Source organism: Chiloscyllium plagiosum, chromosome 26 (assembly GCF_004010195.1).
Source record: "Chiloscyllium plagiosum isolate BGI_BamShark_2017 chromosome 26, ASM401019v2, whole genome shotgun sequence".
Classification (NCBI taxonomy): Eukaryota; Metazoa; Chordata; class Chondrichthyes; order Orectolobiformes; family Hemiscylliidae; genus Chiloscyllium; species Chiloscyllium plagiosum.
Window position 1 is genome coordinate 14345128 of NC_057735.1, and position 20378 is coordinate 14365505.

Below are 20378 nucleotides of genomic sequence, written 5' to 3' on the forward strand. Positions count from 1 at the left end.
TTTCCCTATAATCTACATTTGTTACCATTTCCATACCCGATTTCTCCATTGCTTCCTTAAAGTCAGGATGTGAACTTGGTCTGTGTGGATTTATTGTGCTCCAGAATCCAAAGGGGTGTGGAGAAGTAATTCAAAGACAGGCGTCTATGAGCCCATGCCACATCTCAACTCAAAATAAGATCTCTCAAAGGTGCGGTGGGGGAGCCAAAAGGCCTACTCCTGCTCCTACTTCTTATTGTCTTACAGATAGACTCTTGATCAGTAAGTGCTATGGGGAAAGTGGACGTGAGGAACATTGGTGGAGCAGCCTGGAGGGGGTGAATGGCCAACTTCTGTTCTGATTTCTTATGGACTTAAAAGCAACTGAGTGTGGGACATGAAAAATGAATTAACATCTTTTATTTATATGGTGTCTTTATCAATTTTAATCACCCCAGGCAAAGAAACAAGAGGAGAGGGCACTCCAGCTATTCCAAGGTACTTTACCAAGCTCAAAAATAACTCAATCAGTCTGATTTGTAAGCAAACTGCAGGATATACTAAGCCAAAAAAAAAAAGGGACCTGCTGATTTTTTTTGTTGCCAATGGTTGATAGAGGAATGTTGGGAAGGGGAACTCTTTGCTCCTCAAAGATATGGGGTTTTGGTGCTTTTACATTTACCCTGAAAAGCAGGAAAAATTTAATAACTCATCTGAACAGCCTCATTACTGCACTGAAACTTTGGCAGTACTGTGGGACCAGAACCAATGAATCTTTGAGTGTTGTACTGACTGAGCAAAGTCAGTATAATTGGACATAACATGATATTTGCTGCCAGCTCTTTCATGGTCTACTTAAGTGCTCCAGTTTGAACCAGTACTGAACACCCAATTTTGTTCTTACGTACAAGGTAACTTTGAACAGCTGCAGAGATAGACATGAAAATGATATAGAGAAAGATTTGAACGAATGAAATTAAGAAACATTTTGCATTCAAGTAGGATTCATGTTATAAACAAAGACAAACACAATCTCTACTCAGTCCCAAAGAGCTGAAGTATTGAAGTGACATCACAGGGTGTAGCTGCTGCAGAGATAAAAGGAGAAAAGATCTTAACTTCTAGAGATTTGATCAACCTACTTTTTAGAGAGCTTGTCTCATTTCCCCCAACAGTGAATGCCTGATAGTTGAGAAAGAGATTTATTTTCTAGAGAATCAAAGTTTTAGAGAAATTTGAATTTTGTTATTTTATTAATCATAATTTTTTTGAAGTTGTGGAAAATAACCAGCATTTGGTTTTTGGAAATTACTGCCAGAATTCAAGCCAATTGAATTGAGAGGAGTTCTGGTGAAATAGACCAGATGTTTAATAATTCATATTCTTAAATTATGAATAACTCTGCTACGAGGTGGGGTGGGTTGGGAAGAGAGAGGGGAAAAGGAGTGAGCAAGAGAGAAAAAAAAAGAAACTATAGGCCAATTAGTTTAAAGTCAATAAATGTGCAAAATACTAGAATCTATTACTAGCGACATGAGAATACTGAAATAAAAATAAAAATAATATGGGTGGACAGAGTCAACATTGATTTATGAAAGAAAAATCATGTTTGACAAGTCCATTAGAATTTGCTTTAAGTTGTGACTAGAAGGGTGGGTAAACAGGAAGGCAGCAGGTACAGAGCTTTTGAATTCTCAAAAGGTTTTGAATAAGGTGCCACACAGGAGGGCCCTCAAGACTTGGGACAATTAACATGGGCGAGGATCAGTCAACAGATGTTAAAGAGTAGGAACAATATCAAAATTTGATGAAGAATGTCAGGTGGGAAAAGCAAGCTGGAAATGTTGGGATTAAGAGGAGCATGGGAGTCCTTGTACATTAATCACAGATGTAACATGCAGGTACAGCAAGCTATTATGAAGGCAAAAGCTATGTTAACTTATATTACAAAGGGATTGGAGTATAAGATAAGAATATTTCTGCAAACATATAGGTGAGACAAGACCAGGAGTAGTGCATATACTTTGGAGTTCCATTACTTAAGGATGTAATTCTTTCCTTACAGACTTTACTAAGTATACTTGACCTAAATTTCCAAACCAAAAAGGATAAGAGCTGATCTCATGGAGATTTTAATTCTTATGTAACTTTACAGGCTAGGTGCTGGGAGAATGTTTCCTTGGTTGGGAGTCTGGAATTAACAGGCTGTAGTCCAAGGATAAGGAATTAATCATACTGGGCTGAGCTGAGGCAACATTCCTACACTTTAGGAGGGCAATGAATGCTGTATCATTGAATGTAATTAAGATAGATTTTGGGTGGGGGCAGGGGTTGTCAGGCATCAAAGGATGTAGGAATGGTGTGAAAAAGTTGAGTTTAAGTAGAAGATCAGCCAAGGTCTTAGTGGATGGTAAAACATCCATAGGTCTGATCATGTCATTCTTCAGATGTTTACTTGTTGAGTTGTCAAAGACTTGCAGGTTCCATACAAAAGTGTGTTTGTGCTTTGATACACACAGTTCTCCATTACTAAAACAATGGCGATCAACTGTATTAAAGCACAAAGACGTCACTGCTACAACTGAAAGTCAACAAGCTTCACAAGTCTACCACACTCTTTAGAGCCTATTCAATAATTACATTTTGTACATAGGACAGCTTTGAGCAACAAAGAAAGATGAGGGTGGGAGAAAAAACAACAAAGACCAGGTCAGAGGGGCTGAAGGAAGGCAAGCTAAACTGCAGAGCAGGTGAAGTATGAGGTCCTCCACACAAAGCCTGGAAGGAACAGTGAAACCACAACGTGAATGTTGAGACAATGAAGGAAAAAGTAGGGGTTCAACGATTACTGTTTTTAGAAAGTGAAGAGAAATTGATTAAGCATCTGATTTACACCACGCTTCTGTTTCAGCTTTCCTCTAGCAGGTTGGTTTCACAAACATGTCTCAACTTTTTGAGGGGGAATAAGAGTCAAAGATAGTAATTTATGAAAATTTTCAAAACGAATGGTTATAGCTAACTCATTCAATGGGCTAAAACAAGTGAGCAAGTTCTCATCTTTGAAAGTTAGAAGACTTTAATGGTTAGAAGTCTAATAAAATCAGTTGGACTTATTTATGAAAATCTCACAGGTGTTTGGGAGATACCTATTGTAATTTCATGCCTTTCTGACCCTCATAACAACAGTAAATAGCCAATGACAGTAGGTGGCAAAGAGTAAGCAGTGACGCACAGGAAAAAATTGTGTAGTAATTAAAATATCTACTCCATATCTCTTGTAGGTACAAGAGACTGTTGAGACTAACACTTCAAGCAACTCACCAATAAGTACATAGGTTATCATCAGCTTTCAGCTGCTACAACTATCTCACCAAATGGATAAACTGGCAGTGTCAACATATTGCTTAAGTAAATGCTGACAGATCCACAGAGGAAGCCTTGGGCATAATATTGAAGAGGTTCCAAATAAAGAATTCTTATCCAGAACAGCTTTACTATATGTATTAAACACTGTTACAACTGGTCATGCTTTTTCAATAATCGTTGTACCCCCATAAACAGAAGGTGAAGGTCCCGCTGTGTTAGCGAATTTGAAGAACAAGGATAATGGTTAAAATAAAAAAGGAAGAAAGAATGTTTCCAGTTAGTGTGCTCTTCTATGTTTATGAGGGTTACCTTTGTTGCGATTTTCTGGGGCTCCTTGTTTTTTACCTGTTCAAACAAAAAAAGGGTGGAATGCTAGTCACATGACTTCATAAATGCTATAATGTAAGGCTCATGTTTAGTTGTGCCGGAAACTGGGAATGAAATGTTGACTGTTAGTACATGCCATGGGAATACTGTAAAATCATTTCAGTTCTACAAATTTTATTTGTTTACCATTGTGAGTTGCAACCTTTTTACAGACCAAGAATAAAACTGGCAATTTTCACAGGGAAAGTGCAATTGCTTCCAATAGATTAGTGTCAAGAGCAAACCCTCTGATTAGTATCTCAAAGTCGTGATAACACTTAAATGTGATAGACATGATTTTTGACATCTGGTCAAATGAAGTAGGTCACATGCGATATATAGAAAAGTTCAAACAAATCAAATTTGAAGCCTTGGTAATTTAATTCAGGAAGAGTTTTTAACCTGGTCTGAACATGGTTAACATTTTACAATGGTTGTAAATAACAATTCAATTTCTCTCTGTTGGTTCTCCTATATGTTACCAGACCTTTTAGTTGTTATTAGGAAATGGAATATCACAACGTCCATGAATCTTTCTTTAGCAATGGACATTTTTTTATTAAGAAGATTGAAATTCCAGTCTGAGCAGAAATCAAATATTGTTGTGTCACCAAAAGCAGTCACCTTCCAATACAAGATGTATTGTTGAAATAAAAACTGAAATTCACAACCTGTATTGACAAAACAAAGTTGATATCTCTTGGACATATTTAACCTGCCTTTTAAGTACTTGGCCTTACAAGTTCACAGTGTGACAGTTACAGAGAGGGGATGTTGGGAAATCCACCCCTGAATTTAATGAGGTTTATATTTTTACATAGTGTTTCCCAGCTGGCAGCCCAACAGATTGATAAGCTGGTTGACTGCTGATCAGGAAAACCTGCAACACAAGACCACAGTTACCAGGTGGAGATGTGGACAGCTGGGAGAGCGGTCACTGGCATGGCAAGGTCACTCAGCGGCTAGGGCAGGGACAGATGCTTGGGAGATCCAACTGCACCAAGTGCTTGCAGTGGTCCACTAATCCAATTCACAGTCCTAGAAATGCACTTCTAACTTGACTTGAGGAGAGAGTGGCCTGATCAAACAGAATACCCAGCTTGTGGATATTAGGTTTAAAACACTGGCAAAATTTAAAAAACAGATACTCTCTGGCAAGCAGGCTACCTACACAGTGCCACGGTAAAACTCCAAATGGCCACACTAGGTTCAGGGTTCGTTAATTTTGCATTTTTAACCTCTTTAGTGAGGTACTCAATGGAAAACACTTCCTAGCCATAAAGACTAAAAAAAAAGCTTTCATAGCTGAAAATTAATAGTTTATGTTCAAGTAGCCCCAACCTAATTTTAAATCGCTTGCCCATTTGAATACGATGACTGGTGAAGCATGATCAAAACAGATCAAAAATATATAGGCACAGAATCATTGAATGGAGAAAGGGTTAATGATATTTAAAAAAAGGCATAATTGCTTTTTAATGTTGTAGGGGAAAATGATTCATTTGCAATGGTATTTGGATAATAATGTTCTAAGTGCACATTTGATGGCAATATGTTTTATTAAAAATAATAGGATTTCACTACATCATCTGTCTGCAGAATCAAAGACATACAAGTCCCTAAATGGACTCCCACTGTTTTATTGTCAGTCTGTTAAGTGCTTCAAAATAAATAATATGGTTTTAAATCATTTCCATGAGAATCTAGTCAGTGGTCTACTTCAGGTACAACTAATTGATAAAGAAGCTCCCTCATGTTTAAAAAGCAAAACGTTTCCTTGTCCCTCTAATATTTCGAGAGTCCTCACATTAAAAATAAATCACACAGCTCTTGAATCAGGTGCATGGTACAAAATAGAAGGCCCGAAAGCTCTTGTGGAATTTCAAAATTTAACTCTTGTTTGGCAGTCAGCCCCCAATCCAAATTAGGATTATAATTTAAGATTGCAGTCAAGTGGGACAACGAACTGCAAAAGCAGCTAGCTGGTCAATACATATTGAACGTTAAATGGTTGGTGTATCATAAAATGTGTCAAAAAATCTTTCTTGGAACAAGCAGCTGTACAGAGAGCAGTGAAAAAAACCATCTGATTTAACACCATTTTAAACAGAAGAAACATCATCCAACTTTAACCACTCCACAATTTCAAAAAACTTTTACAATAATGAACATCTCATTTTGAGAAATGGGAGCAACACAGGTGAGATGGCTAAAGATTAATTATCTTCTATTCACAGATAGGGCTTGAGAAAGCCTTTTCCAGAAGATAACAGCAGCATCCTAACGCACATATAAAGAATGGTGAAGTATTTGTAAAACCATTTCTACAACCAAAGCTCTTAAATGGATGAATGAGGTTCTCTGGTTAAAATATATTAATATCTTATATAGGTTTCAAAGCGCAGGCCAGTTATGAACACATTATCTGTTCAGATGGGCTTACCAAGGCAGTAGTGTGGTTTAATATTGAATATTTCTTGAAGTGAAAATGTCTGTGTAAAACATTCTATATTACATGGATAGTCTCCATAGATTGTCTCAATTATTGTCTTAGAATTTAACTAATCAAAACTCAAGGCCAATTTGATGGGAATATTACTCTTACCTTCTCAGTTCGAGGACAAGCATTTTTAAAAATCCACTTGTGTAGGCCAACTACAAAAGATACTTGCCATAAATAATTATTTTTATAAAGCATGTTTAGGAATAATTATTTAGATTGAAAAGCATTTCTACAAGTTTCATTAGGCTCAATTCATTATTCCTTTTGGGGATTGGTGTATATGGAGTTTTACAAATGGTAGAAGGTGTGATGTTGTATTGCGAAAATGCGATACTTAGATCGTGATGAGAAGTCGTGGCTTTTTACGTAATTTACAACGCGTCTTGCCATTCAGTGGAATGCAATTCTATTTTGAAGAGAGTACATTGCATGTAGACAAACTGCTCTCCCTCCAAGCATTCAACCCTTTAAGACCTACAGAGGAAATTCTAAAAGGAAGCAGGAAGATGCTTTTAGCACCATCAGTACTATCATTGTACATCCAATAGCCTCCTGGTAATAATAGCAGAGAGGGGAAAGAAAGGAAAATTTCATTAACCATTTTAAACCATATACTATTTTAAAGCCATTATGAATGACATACTATTTTAAAACTGGTTAACTGGTAAATAAAAATGTCAATTATTAAAGCAGCAGCAATATCAGAAAGAAATAGATCAGTGCAACTTGTACCAGTACCAATGTTATTATAATCTTGCTACAATTCCTGATTTATAATACAAAATGTAAACATTTGTTTTTGATGGTGGTGGTTGTCGGAGAGAGGAGTTGGTGTTAGGGTGAAAAAAAAAAGCAGCAGATATAGATCCAGATTTTCATTGCTAAACAGCCCACCAGGCTTTAGAATGGATAACCCAAAAACTTTGATTGGAGTCTTGCATTCCAAAACGCATTCCATGACCCACTACTGATCGAAAAACAATTGTGTTGTTGTTGTTGTGGTGGAGTATGAACTCCAAACGTGCAATGAAGTTTATCCTTGAGGAGCTGTAATGCTAGTTTTCAGTCAGTAAAAAAAAAAACTGTGACCTTGTCAATTAAAAATAAAATGTGCTACTTAAATGGCCAACTTTTAAACAATGCAATGTCACCAGCTTGTATTTCAACAGACTTTGGTTACAATCGATCATTACCAAAATGAATCCCTATCCAATGTCCTATAAAAGGATATTACGTGGTATAATAAAATGACGTGACATTTGCTAGATGGTTAGGTCTGACAATCTGCTATGCTAGTAACATTTTCAGATGCAGGCCAGAACATTTTTTAGTCTGAAAAGCCTAGGAATCAACTCCTTGGCAAAGAATCAAAAGAAATTAATACTGTGGGATCTAATGATTGTAGTTACAAGGCTTGATTTGAACTGCTAAGTGTTTGTAATACTTAAACCCGAATTTTGAACTATAAAGTATATGAAACATAGCACATCTAGAATGCCTGGCAATTAACATAAATTTGCTCATATCAAAACATATAGGGTCAATACTTAACACCATTAATTTACAAATGGATATGATAATGGCAACACAGTGGCTCGGTGGTTAGCACTGCTGCCTCAGAACCAGGAACCCAGGTTCGATTCCAGCCCTAGGTGACTGTGTGTGGATTTCCTCCAAGTGCTCCAGTTTCTTCCCACTTCCAAAGATGTGCAGTAGGTGAATTGGCCATGCTAAATTGCCCATAGTGATCAGGGATGTGCATTAGTTAGGGGTAAATGTTGAGTAATAGGGTAGTCGAGTGGGATACTCGGAGGGTCGGTGTGGATTTGTTGGGCCAAAAGGCTTGTTTCCACACTGTAGGGATTCTAATATGGTAAATGTTACTGGACTAATAATTTAATAAAAAAGATAAAAATGGAACACACTCACTGATGTCCTTTAGGGAAGGAAAGCTGCAGTTTTCATCTACCCTGGAATACAAACAACTCCAGTTCCACACTGATGTGGCTGATCCTTAGTTGTCCACTGATGTGACCTAGTTAAGGTAGCTGACCACTTCCTAATGGTAACTGGGGCTGGACGTTAAGTATCAGGCTAGCTGGTAACATCCATGTTTAGAAACTGAACCAAATTAAGAAATTTCAACAGGAGATAAATCTGATCAATAATGTCATAAACTAAAAATAAAAATATATTTGAATTCTATATCTGCCCATCAAAAGCAAATGCATTTTGGAGAATGAGTTGTGTGCAGTAGCTGGTAGCAGATATGCAAAATTAATTGTGACACCTTAAATATAGCTTTATTCCGTTTCACACAGCAGGATATACTTGATTATTGGTGTTTGTAAATTTGAATTAGGTCCACACAGACACACAAATGAAGCATCTTTAAATACAATGGCATTTTCTTAGGCAACATCATTTGAAAAAAAAAATCACTCTCATACATTAGTGTATTAAGTCCTCCTTAAAATACAGAAGATTAAACTTAATTTAAAAGCCATGAGAATAGATCATGGCAGTATTTTGATTATGTAACAAGCAAACTGTGGAAAAAGAAACCAACACTTAGCAGTCCTTGCATTGTAAAAGGGCAAAGAAATCTGGATCATCACTGCAGTTTGAAATCAAAAAGGGAATGATAGTGAATTGGGAAATGTGAGTACTGCTTCTTAAACTGCTTCTGCGTTGGTGATGACAACAGTACAGTAAAGGATGGCGGAGTACTTAACACTCAAACTATTGCCATAGAGTAGAACTGTAGAATAAAACAAAAAGCAACAGTGCTCATACAATACATGGCCAGACCTTACAATTTGGTGGGCCTATGAGCTCAAACTCTGTGGAGGCCCAGGATTTGGACTCCCATTCTGCTAGAAAATTGGAATATGCATCCCAGGTGAAAATGGAGAGATATCGGTCAGTCGCTTCTAACGTGGAGGGACACAAAGCTGCCAACTTACCCTTCTTGTTTTTCTTCTCTTCCTCATCACTACCTGCTCCTAATAATGTGAAAATGATACCAGTCTGGGAGTTCAAACCTACTGCAGTTACCAGGATCCGTCCTGAGCCTTCCATTACATGGGTACCTAAAAAGAGACAGATGTTGGTAAAAGGTTACAACTTCCATTGAAGATTAGAATTGATGGCCTGATATTAATTTTTGGATACTAGTTGTTTAAATTAGCGAAAGAGACTGCATTTCAGATGTAACCATTCACATGTACACTTCGAGTCAGATGTTTATCATAGAAATAGACCCTTCGGTCCAACTCACCCATGCTGACCAGATATTCTATGTTAATCTAGTCCCATTTGCCAGCATTTGATCCATACCCCTTCTAAACTCTTCCTGTTCTTGTACCCATCCTGATACCTTTTAAAATGTTCTGACTGTACCAGCCACCACCACCAGCTCTGGCAGTTCATTCCACACATGCACCACCCATTGAGTGAAAAAATTGCCCCTTAGGTTCCTTTTAAATCTTTCCCCTCTCACCTTAAACTTATGCTGTCTAGTTTTGGACTTCCCTACCCTGGAGAAAAGACCTTGACTATTCATCCTATCCATGCCAGTCAATTTTGTAAACCTCCATAGGGTCACCCCCTCAGCCTCAGATGCTCCAGGGAAAACAGTGCCAGCCTATTCAGCCTCTCCCTATAGCTCAAACTCTCAAACCCTGGGAGCATCCTCAAATCTTTTCTCATTTCCCACAGTAGTTAGCTTGGGCTTACCGCTCTCAAACTGGCAGCGGAAGAGCAATATAACAAATTAAAGGGCCCCTCCAAATGGCTGAAGCAAGCCACCTGGTGCCATCACTCACGTAGGGAATAGGACAATGATACTATAACCCCAGACCGTGTGTCAAGTTGTCCTTTTATAGAGTCCAAGAAAAATGGGCAATATAGGTGAGAGGGAAGGAAGCCAAGAGATTTTCCAATAATATAACGGTTACAGCAATTTTTGAAGACTCATACATTTTACTGATTCAATAACTTATCTGAAAATATTTAGCACCACTTGATGATTTTATTTCTCCCCAACTTGATAATGAAGTTCTAGATGAGGCATAGATACATTATGTACATAAATTACTGAACCACCATGTGGGTGCACATTAGCACTGCTACCTCAGCATCAGGGACCCAGGTTCAATTCCACCCTTCGGTGACTGTCTGTGTGAAGTTTGCTCATTCTTCCCATGTCTCAGGTGTTTCGGTGCTCCAGCTTCCTCAGAGTCAAAAGATGTGCAGGTTAGGAGGATTGGCCATGCTAAATTGTCTAGGCAGAAGTCAGTACTGCAGATGCTGGAGATTAGAGTCAGGGATAGGAATCAAGCCTTGATGAAGGGCTTTTGCCCGAAACGTCGATTTTCCTGCTTCTCGGATGCTGCCTGACCTGCTGTGCTTTTCCAGAACAACTCTAATCTTGACCACCTTCCCCCCAATGCTAAATTGCCCCACAGCGTCCTGGGAAATGTGGGGTTACAGAGATGGGGTAGGTCTGGATAGGATGCTTTTCAGAGGGTCAGTGTGAACTTAATGGGCCAAATGGCCTGCTTCCACACCAAGGATTCTATGAAATATAAAGGAAAGAGGTTCACAGGGGATTTAAGGAAGAAATCTTTCAGGTGGTGGGCATCTGGAACTCACTGTCTGAAGGGTGGTAGAGGCAGAAACCATCACAACTTTAAAGCTGTATTTAGATGAACATTTGAAGTGTCATAGCATACAAGGTCAAGTGTTGGAGAAGGGGATTAGACTGGATAGATGCATGATGATCAGTAGAGACATGGACCAAAAGTTCTCTTTCCATGCTGTAAAATTCTATGATGCTTATTAAAATGAAATTTCTTATGTACTCAGATAGCCAAATGCAACCTGCTCTGAGGGGGAAGCAAATACTGATGGTAACATTTCTATGCTCGGCTGAGGAGGAGTGATGGGTGGAGAAAAACAAGATCCAGAATTGAGTGTGGGGTGCTGGAAAAGCACAGCAAGTCAGGCAGCATCAGAGGAGCAGGAGAGTCGACATTTCAGACAAAAGCCCTTCATCAGGAATGAGGCTGAGCGCCGAGGGATGGTGAGATAAATGGGGGTGAAGCTGGAGGGAGAAGGTGGATGAGTGTGTGATAGAGAGATGGAGGTGGGGAGAAGGTGATAGGTCGGGGAGGAGGGAGGGAGGGAGGGAGGAAACTGGTGAAATCCACATTGATACCCTGGGGTTGAGGGTCCCGAAGCAGAAGATGACGCATTCTTCCTCCAGGCGTTGGGTGGTGAGGGAGTGGCAATGGAGGTGGCCCAGGACCTACATGCCCTTGGCGGAGTGGGAGGGGTGTTGAAGTGTTTGGACACGAGGCGGTTAGGTTGATTGGTGCGGGTGTCCCAGAGATGTCTCTGAAGTGCTCTGCGAGTAGGCGTCCCATCTCCACAGTGTAGAGGAGACCACATCGGGAGCGATGCATACAGTAAATGTTGTGTGTGGAAGTTCAGGTGAAACTTTTGATGGCTGTGGAAGGCTCCTTTGGGGCCTTGGATGGAGGTGAGGGGGTTCGTTTGGGCGCAGGTTTTGCAATTCCTGCAGTGACAGGGGAAGGTGTAGGGAGGGGAAGGTGGGTTGGTTGGGGGCGTGGACCTGATGAGGGAGTCAGAGGGAATGGTCTTTACGGAAAGCGGATAGGGGTGAAGAAGGAAATTTAATTCTGGTGATGGGGTTCTCGGTGGTTGGTGGAAATGGTGGAGGGCAATGTGATGTGATGTATATAGAGGTTGGTGGGTGTGGAAATGGTGAGGGCAATGTGATGTGATGTATATAGAGGTTGGTGGGTGGAAGGTGAAGACTAGGGGAGAGCTGTCCTTGTTGCGGTTGGAGGGGTGGGGTTCAAGGGTGGAGGTGCGGGAAGTAGATGAGATGCGCTGGAGGGGATCATCGGCCACGTGCGAGGGGAAATTACGGTCTTTAAAGAAAGAGGCCACCTGGTGTGTTCTGTGGTGAACTGGTCCTCCTGGGAGCAGATGCAGTGGAGGCGGAGCAATTGGGAATAAGGGATAGCATTTTTACAGGAGGCAGGGTGTTGGTAGGTTTGTACAAGATGTCAGTGTTGAGACAGTCTCTGTTGATGGAGATGGAGAAGTCCAGGAAGGGGAGGGAGGTTTTGGAGATGGTCCAGGTGAATTTTAAGTCGGGGTGGAATCCAGCCAAATTCTCTACTTCTGACCATTGTGCAGTCATCTCCATCAGTGATGTACACGAGAACTTCAGTAAAGAACAAAGAAAGCTATTGCTCAATGGCCAGACTGGTAGTCTTTAATCTAAGCTCAGGGGTGAGGAATGGTCACCACGACAAGTTACATCAGGCTCCCAAAACTCCTGACAAAGCATGCTACATGTAACTGCCCTCAGTATAATATGGATAACAAGAGATCCTAGCATTGTCTCTCTAAGCCTGGGAGATAAACTAAAAAGTGAGTCAGGTACAGACAGACCTCATCCAATTCCCTATGACAAATAGTGAAAGAAATTTAAGCTGTGAAACCTGAAGAAAAGCCATCTTTTATTCTGACAAAGGAAGTCTCAGTTCAAACAAAGGAAGCAAGTGTGACAGACATACATTACATCGTCTTTTCAGCTGTGTCTGAGAGAAACTAGCCAAGTTAAAAGTGACAGGATATAAAGATCACAAATGTGTTTTACAGATTATGAGAGAGGCAACAAACGAAATAAATTCAGTCAAACTGATAAAAGGGAAGCACACACAGGGAACTTTCACCTTGCCCCGATTTGCAAATAAGTAACTGACAGCAGTTAACTTGCAGCAGTTCTGTTTGCCATCACAGTTTTGCTGACTCTGTTGTCATGGTGGAGTCGGTGACCCTCACTAAAAAAAACCATTTAATTTCAGGTCACACTGAGACCCTTTTAAAATATGAACCTTCCAAACAAGTTATCAGCTCTGGTTGTCACAGCTAAAACTGAACAAAGAAGTCAGCAAAGCTCTCCACTACAAACCTTTCATGAAACAAAAAGTTTACTGGGGCAGCTATGTTGCTCTCAGTCAGTCCATAGAGTCCAGATCTTTAACACACCAGGTTCTGCTCACCAACTATGACACCTCGTCAACACCCTCAATCTAGTTTAACTGGCTGCGTTCTGAGACTGACAATCTTACTTCCCTTCCTCTCCTACCTTACAGCAGGCATTCAAAGCAAAAATAAATCTGCTGGTTATCCCATCCTGCAAGCTTGATGATTATCCATTCCTACAAGCTTCTCATAAGATAAAACTATCTCCACACAGGCTCAAAACACCTCAACACCTCAGAGTCTAAATTATTTGTAATCTGTCCTCTGATTATCCTTAAATGAAAGGGTACAAACACAACAGTTACTACTCACCAGAGAGTAGCATGGGGTCCTTCTCCATTGATTTCCTCACATGATCTGACTCTCCTGTCAAAGAACTTTCATCTATTTTTAAATCATTGCCTTGGATGAGGATACCATCAGCTGGCAGGAGGTCACCTGTGGAGAACAGAACATTCATTTCATGTTCCTACAAAAGCAAAACTCTGCAGATACTGGAAATATAACAAAAACAAATGATGCAGGAAATACTCAGCAGGTCAGACAGCATTTGTGAGAAAAACCAAAGTTAACATTTCCGCTGGAGTCTGGGTGATAACTATCTCTCTACAGGTGTTTCCTGACCTGCTGAGCATTTCCAGAAGCTTATATCCTCAACAGCTGATCATAGCTATGGGCGGCACGGTAGCACAGTGGTTAGCACTGCTGCCTCTCAGCGCCAGAGACCCGGGTTCAATTCCCACTGTCTGTGTGGAGTTTGCACATTCTCCCTGTGTCTGCGTGGGTTTCCTCCGGGTGCTCCAGTTTCCTCCCTTAATCCAAAAATGTGCAGGTTAGATGAATTGGCCATGCTAAATTACACCTAGTGTTAGGTGAAGGGCTAAATGTAGGGGAATGGGTCTGGGTGGGTTGCGCTTCGGTGGGTCGGTGTGGACTTGTTGGGCCAAAGGGCCTGTTTCCACACTGTAAGTAATCTAATCTAAATAATCTAATAGCTGGGATATAAATTTATTGAGAGCAGAATTCCATGACAACACATCCTAGCATTTCTCAATGACAGGCTGGAGTGTGCTTTAAAGCAAACCACTGCAGACACACACTGTGCGTATTGTTCCAATGTTTTAGCCTTGCTCAATATAAATTTTTTCTTCTACAGTACTCAGAATGAAGGCTATTTTAACCTTTGGTGTAAAACAAGTGCCATAGGATTGGTCATCTATTAGACACTCCAGTCAATATTTCCTTTCATTGAACAGTAATAACAAATGGAAAACCAAAATATCAGCTATCAGCAATGGACCGACACCAAAAATTAAAGGGGCTCCCAATTCATTGCAGGCAATTATAAAACCTCAGTCGACTTTGCAAAGATCTCTTGTACAAGAATATTTCAGTCCACAATTTACACTCACTCACAAACTAGAAATCTGGCTCAATGAGATCAAAGGCACAAGCTCATCAAAATTCGGTAGAAGGAAAGGAAATAAAGATTCCTTTTTAGAACATGTAACAGCCAAACAGCATTTCAACTTTAATATTTCTTGGCTTTTGGAAGGAGAAAATGGTATTAAATTTGAAACATACATATTATTTGTCTCCTTCCAACTTGAACCCTTCGTTATTTCCACATTCAAACTGATTGACCTGCATCCAAATTCAAAGTAGCACTTCCTTAGAACATAACCAGCTCTGTTCAGCAACAGTTTAGGAAGTAAGTTGAATGAATAACAGTTTCCAAAAATCACAAAATCCCAAGAGATATATTTCTGGTTTGTGCACAGGATTAATTCTCCTACATGACAGCAAAGATCAATCAGCTCTGTGTACGTGAACAATGAACCATTTACTGGATTTTTCACTGCTAAAGGTTAGAACAGCCATTGTGGATGCTTGTCAGGGAGGAGAGTACGGATTATTTTTAAAAATCAACCTGTTTGGAAAGGTTACCACACATGTCTGAAGATGGGATTTGAACCCAAACCTACTCAACCAGAAGTAGGGACACTACCACTGTGTCACAAGATCCTAGCAGCAGCCAACTTGAACGCCAACAGCACTTTTGCACATCTACAAGTTGAAAAAAACATTTGCCATGAAAATGATCAACCCACTTATCTTTTGCCTGGCATAACTAACTTTCACACTTCCCTTAGCTCATGGGCCTATTGCTTACTGCAGGGATTTTAAAGCCGTATTTCCAATCAAGCTAGTGTTTCTACCCTTTGTCTTTGGAGAAAGTTCCAAACTCAACAAGCTAAATAGCATTTCTTTGGTGAATCAATATCTACTTCCTTTACTTTCCAATTGGCTAAGCACCATCACTTGCCTAAGTTAAGTCTGCCTTTTTGACAGAACTTATTTTTCTGTCTATTTTATACTTCAAGTAAACATGTGTTTAAGGCCAGGACTGTACTCAAGGCTAAAACTGAGGAACTATGGACAAAGAAAGCTGATTAACACAAAAAGGACATTTATACAAGACTTAAGTACCAATATGACCAGATGCCAAGATAAACCTTTATGAGCACCCAAAGATAGAAATACAGAACAAGTTCCATATACAATACAAAATTTCAAATATTGAAAGGTACTCTTAAACAGGTAAAGTCATAGCTTTATTTTTAACCAGACCATAGGGCTGCTCTCCCATTAAAAGGGATAGCTGGTGGTGGTTTAACCCAAGGGTCACCATTCCTCATGTGAAGGGTGGAGGGGAGCCCTTTCCTGGTCACTTCAGCCAGTGGGGAAATGGAACCGGGCTTTTGGGATCATTTCGTAAAACATAAAAGGTACTCTAACAAAAATCAAGAACAAACATTGTTAGGACTTTTCATAATCCAACATTATGTGTAACAAACTAATCTTTCTGTACCTCTCCTCCATTCACTACTCACCATATTTAATCTGAGCAATGTCGCCTACAACAATCTCTGCCACTGGAATCTGGATAACCTGACCCTTGCGGATCACAGTGAACTTCTGCTCCTGTTCAATGCGACTTTGCAGCCCACGGAACTGCTTCTCCTTACTCCAGTCATTGAAGGCTGTCACCAGTACCACACAAATAACCGAGAGGAGAATAGCTGCACCTTCAATCCAGCCAGCCTCTGCCTCTCCTTCATCCTCGCCACTTGTGGCTTCCCCACATACTGCAAGATATGGTAAAAGACAATTACAGATGTAAAGACCAGACTGACAAAGTTGTTTACAATTAGGATTCATCCTTGTCATTAATGGTTAGAAAAATAAAAACACTTTTTCTTTTACAAAACCTTTTCACTTGGTGGCACTGCCAAGTTTTCAAATGGAAAGAAAATACTTTTACATCCTGTGTCAAAATTCATTCACAGAATGTGGGCAGCACCAGCTTTACTTTACCTTTTGATAATATTCCTCACTGCGCAGAAGGCAGTTAAAATCACATTGCTTTGGGTCTGAACTCAAATATAGACCAGACCAGGTAGCTGCTCCTCCCCGAAGGACATTAATGATCCAGGTGAGTTTTACAATAACTGGCAGTGGTTAACATGGTCACAATTAGGCAAGCACCTTTCTTCCAAACTTTACTGAATCTAAATTGTCCCATAGGTGAGTTTGCCCTCAGAACTTTAGACTTCCTGACGAAGGGATTATGCCCGAAATGCCAGTTCTCCTGCTCCTTGGATGCTGTGTTTTTCCAGCACCATACTCTCCACTCTAGTAATCCAGATTCCCCAATGACATAACCATTAATTCATAGCTTCCTTTTTACATAAATGAATGACTGCAATCGAAAGTTGCCATAATCATGGAACCAATAGAAACTGAAAGTGGTGCCAAACAGTACATAATCATTTAGCTATGGATATTCAATTAAAAATTGCTTGGCATTATCTAATTTCTTCAAGATCCTGTAGAACTGTAAAACTTCAAAATCGGAGGAAAATCTAAAGTGAAATATTTTCAATGCACATTAATAAGTCGGAATAATGTTCAGGAATGAAGTCCAATTTAAACCAAGTCATTTTCCTCCTTACACTGGCTAACAATTCTGGTTAGCTCTTGCACGAAGTTCTCCTGATGAGCATGACCCCAGAGCATTTAAATGAATTTACTTATTGAGACAATGCTGTCACTTTAAGAGGTTAGTTTGCCCTGCTTTTACTTTGGATAGAGGTTGTAAGGCAGAGGTATTGAGGTGTCTCTAAGAAAGAAAACAATTTGCGAGGCCTTAAGGAGTTTTTTTCTGTAAAAGCGTTGGAACAATGGAAGCAGCCTGGGTGCGGCCAGCTCTCAGCCCAGGCTTTCTAGCGTTTTTTATTTTAAAAAAAGATTTTCGCTTTAGTTTGAAGCAGGAGCCTTTGGGGTCTTTAAACAGTTGACGATTCAGTGAATGCCTCTTGGCTGCTACATTCAATGTTCTCTTGATTTTTTTTCACCTGAATTGGAGAACTACGTATGTGAATCTGTCTGAATTTGCCTTTTTGTCAAGGGATGTGTTTAATGTGATGTTACTATATCAGAACAGTTAATTAGTAATAGATACTGTATCTATTATTATTCTTTTATGTTTTCCAATTATTAAGTTAATCTAAATCCCTCTTTCTTTTGTTTGCATTTTAACTATAGTGTTCAAAAATTGTGTTTTGCATAATGTCAAGTAAGTTGATCAGTCACATCACATTTGGAACACGGCACTCACATCTACTTTTAAAATAAGAAAAAGAGTTAGGGTCTAGGCTACCTTGTTAAAATATTTCGAGGGGGTCTGTCTGGTCTGGTCCATAACTTATAGATCATTGATAGGACTGGGTGCCAAACCAATGCCTGGATATGGAAAAAGACAGCACTTCTCCCCTCATCAAGGTTCCCCATCCACATATCTTTAAATGTAAATTGAAATGGTTTTCATTCCTTCCCTACTCCTATACTATTTAATATCTCCCACACTGCACTATTACACAGTGAACAGACTCCTCTCCAGAATCATCACAAGTCTGAAAAACTGGAAAGAGAGTTAATTATTTTTCAAAAGATCCTGGTCATTAGTGATTATGAAGCTGTGTATATACACATTAATTATTGCAATTAGATGATTTTTCCCGATTTTAGGTTTTTTGCAGGTACCATCCCTTAATGAGAGACAAATTTGAACACTTACATTCGCTGTCCCCTCCAGGAGGGCGGTAAAAGGAAAGGCCCAAAGATATAATGGCTGCAATCTCTAGTATAATTAAAGTTACATCTTGTAGTGCTTCCCATACTAACTGCAGAAATGTTTTTGGCTTTTTGGGTGGTATAAAGTTCTGACCAAACACTTGTTTTCGTTTGTCGAGATCAGCTGGGTTGCCAGATAAACCTGAGGAAAGAAAGAAAGGAAAGAGCTGTTACTTAAAAGTGCTGTCAGTACAAGGTGTTTAGGGATAGACAGTGAATTTCAAGCAGTCAGAATATTATCAGTAATGTCTTTTGCACATTCCCATTAAAGAGGTCCAAGTGGCACAGATTTCAAGGTTGGATGCACATATTTGCCATCTGGACTTTATATGGCATCCAACTGAGCTGAAACAATTTCCCTTTATAGGTCATTGATATTTTGAAGATGGTCATGAATGTTGATGATGAAGTGTAACTCCCACAATAAGCAGATGGTTATGCAATGTTTTAGAACTAAAGGTCCTGTGAAATGGTAGAATATGCACTTATTCCTGCTATTCCCCACAGAAAACTTTAGACCCAGCATGTAGTCAGCAAACTGCAGAATGGGAGACGTTCATTCCTTCTGATGAAAAAGCATTAAAGTCAATCCTTTAATTCATGAAACCTGCCATTTAACCTGAACCACCACTGGTTGTGAGGAAGTTACTTTTGTTTTACAGTCATAACTATCCTGTAAATGTTCCAAATCATTTTATATATAAACAGAGTAAACCATTCAGCTCATTGGCCTTTTCCTCTATTCACCATCATTTACCTGACTTTGATCCCTAGCCATTGATCAGTCAACTGCAATTTTGAAATTTCAGTAATGGAGAATCCAAAGCTTTTGGGGAGGGGCAATAAAGTTTTACTTTTCCCACCTGCGTGCAAACATGTTTCTTGAATTTACTCCTGAAAGGGACTAGCTTTAATTTTAGGATTGCTCCCTTGTTTCTAGACAAGAGAATAAAAATATCTCTGTATGTTATCAAGACTTATTGTTTTGAACAAATCAATGAAATCACTCTTCAAAGGAATCCAGTTGGTTTTGCTATTACATGTGTTTCTTCAATATGAAATGGCTTTAATGCATTTGAAGAACGTAGACCGTTATTTACAGAATGCAAACTTTCCTTACCTGTATTGGCAATAACATTAGTTGAAATGGCAAGGCCACTACTGGATTGTACAAGAACCAAACCATCATGTTATATCAGAACTGACTGTACAACCTTATTTTATGCAACCTGCCATTAATTTAACCCTTAAGTCCTTGTCTCATTCCAGTGAAACTGTATATATCCAGGTTTGTATATCCCCCCCAATCACACTCTACCAGATGCAGATCAGATCCAAAATGCAAGTCTCTTAAGGTAAATGGAATGCAGTATTTTATTTTTTTGTTTGTGTTTCATTTCTGCAAGATGCAACAGAGACTATCTTTTTTCAAAAATTGCCCAAATCTCTCAATAGTCCATTTTTGCTTATGAAATTTGCCACACATTGTGGTGTGCATTGTGGAATGATTATTGCAAAGCAGAATGGTCTAGGACTGTGCAGTGACTACAACTCTGGGGAAATTGGCTTCTGCTTAAAAGGGTAAAGAAAAATGGAAAAGCAAAGTTTTGTTTCTTAATATTAAATTATTCAATTAAATTACTTATCGTTCTGCCTCTGAAATATCGAGACCCATTTACCAGACAAGGCCTGCGACCTTCTCCAAGTGTACACAGAAACACGTACATATGCCAAAACAGAATTTCAGTCTTCTTCACTGGTACTTTTTCCTCTTCCTTTCATTTCACAAGCTTTCATAGCAGAACAGGACAAATTGGTGACTGAAGTAGCTTTTATATTGAAGAGTGACACCAGTTCCTGGCTTACTAGTTTTAGTGAGTAA

General features: G+C 39.4%; 1 protein-coding gene across 7 annotated transcripts in view; it reads right to left on the reverse strand.

The window, feature by feature from the left end:
* Positions 1–20378, reverse strand: part of LOC122563116 (plasma membrane calcium-transporting ATPase 1-like) — a 233175-nt gene that overhangs the window by 91704 nt on the left and 121093 nt on the right. For 5 of the 7 annotated variants that reach the window (XM_043716565.1, XM_043716558.1, XM_043716559.1 and 2 more), the window contains exons 3-7: positions 18441–18638; positions 16195–16449; positions 13613–13738; positions 9181–9306; positions 3655–3690 (exon numbers count right to left, since the gene is read on the reverse strand). In XM_043716565.1, the coding sequence (XP_043572500.1) occupies positions 3655–3690; positions 9181–9306; positions 13613–13738; positions 16195–16449; positions 18441–18638 (741 nt within the window). The remainder of the gene's footprint in view (positions 1–3654; positions 3691–9180; positions 9307–13612; positions 13739–16194; positions 16450–18440; positions 18639–20378) is intronic. The other 2 variants (XM_043716561.1, XM_043716564.1) reach the window with 1 other exon arrangement.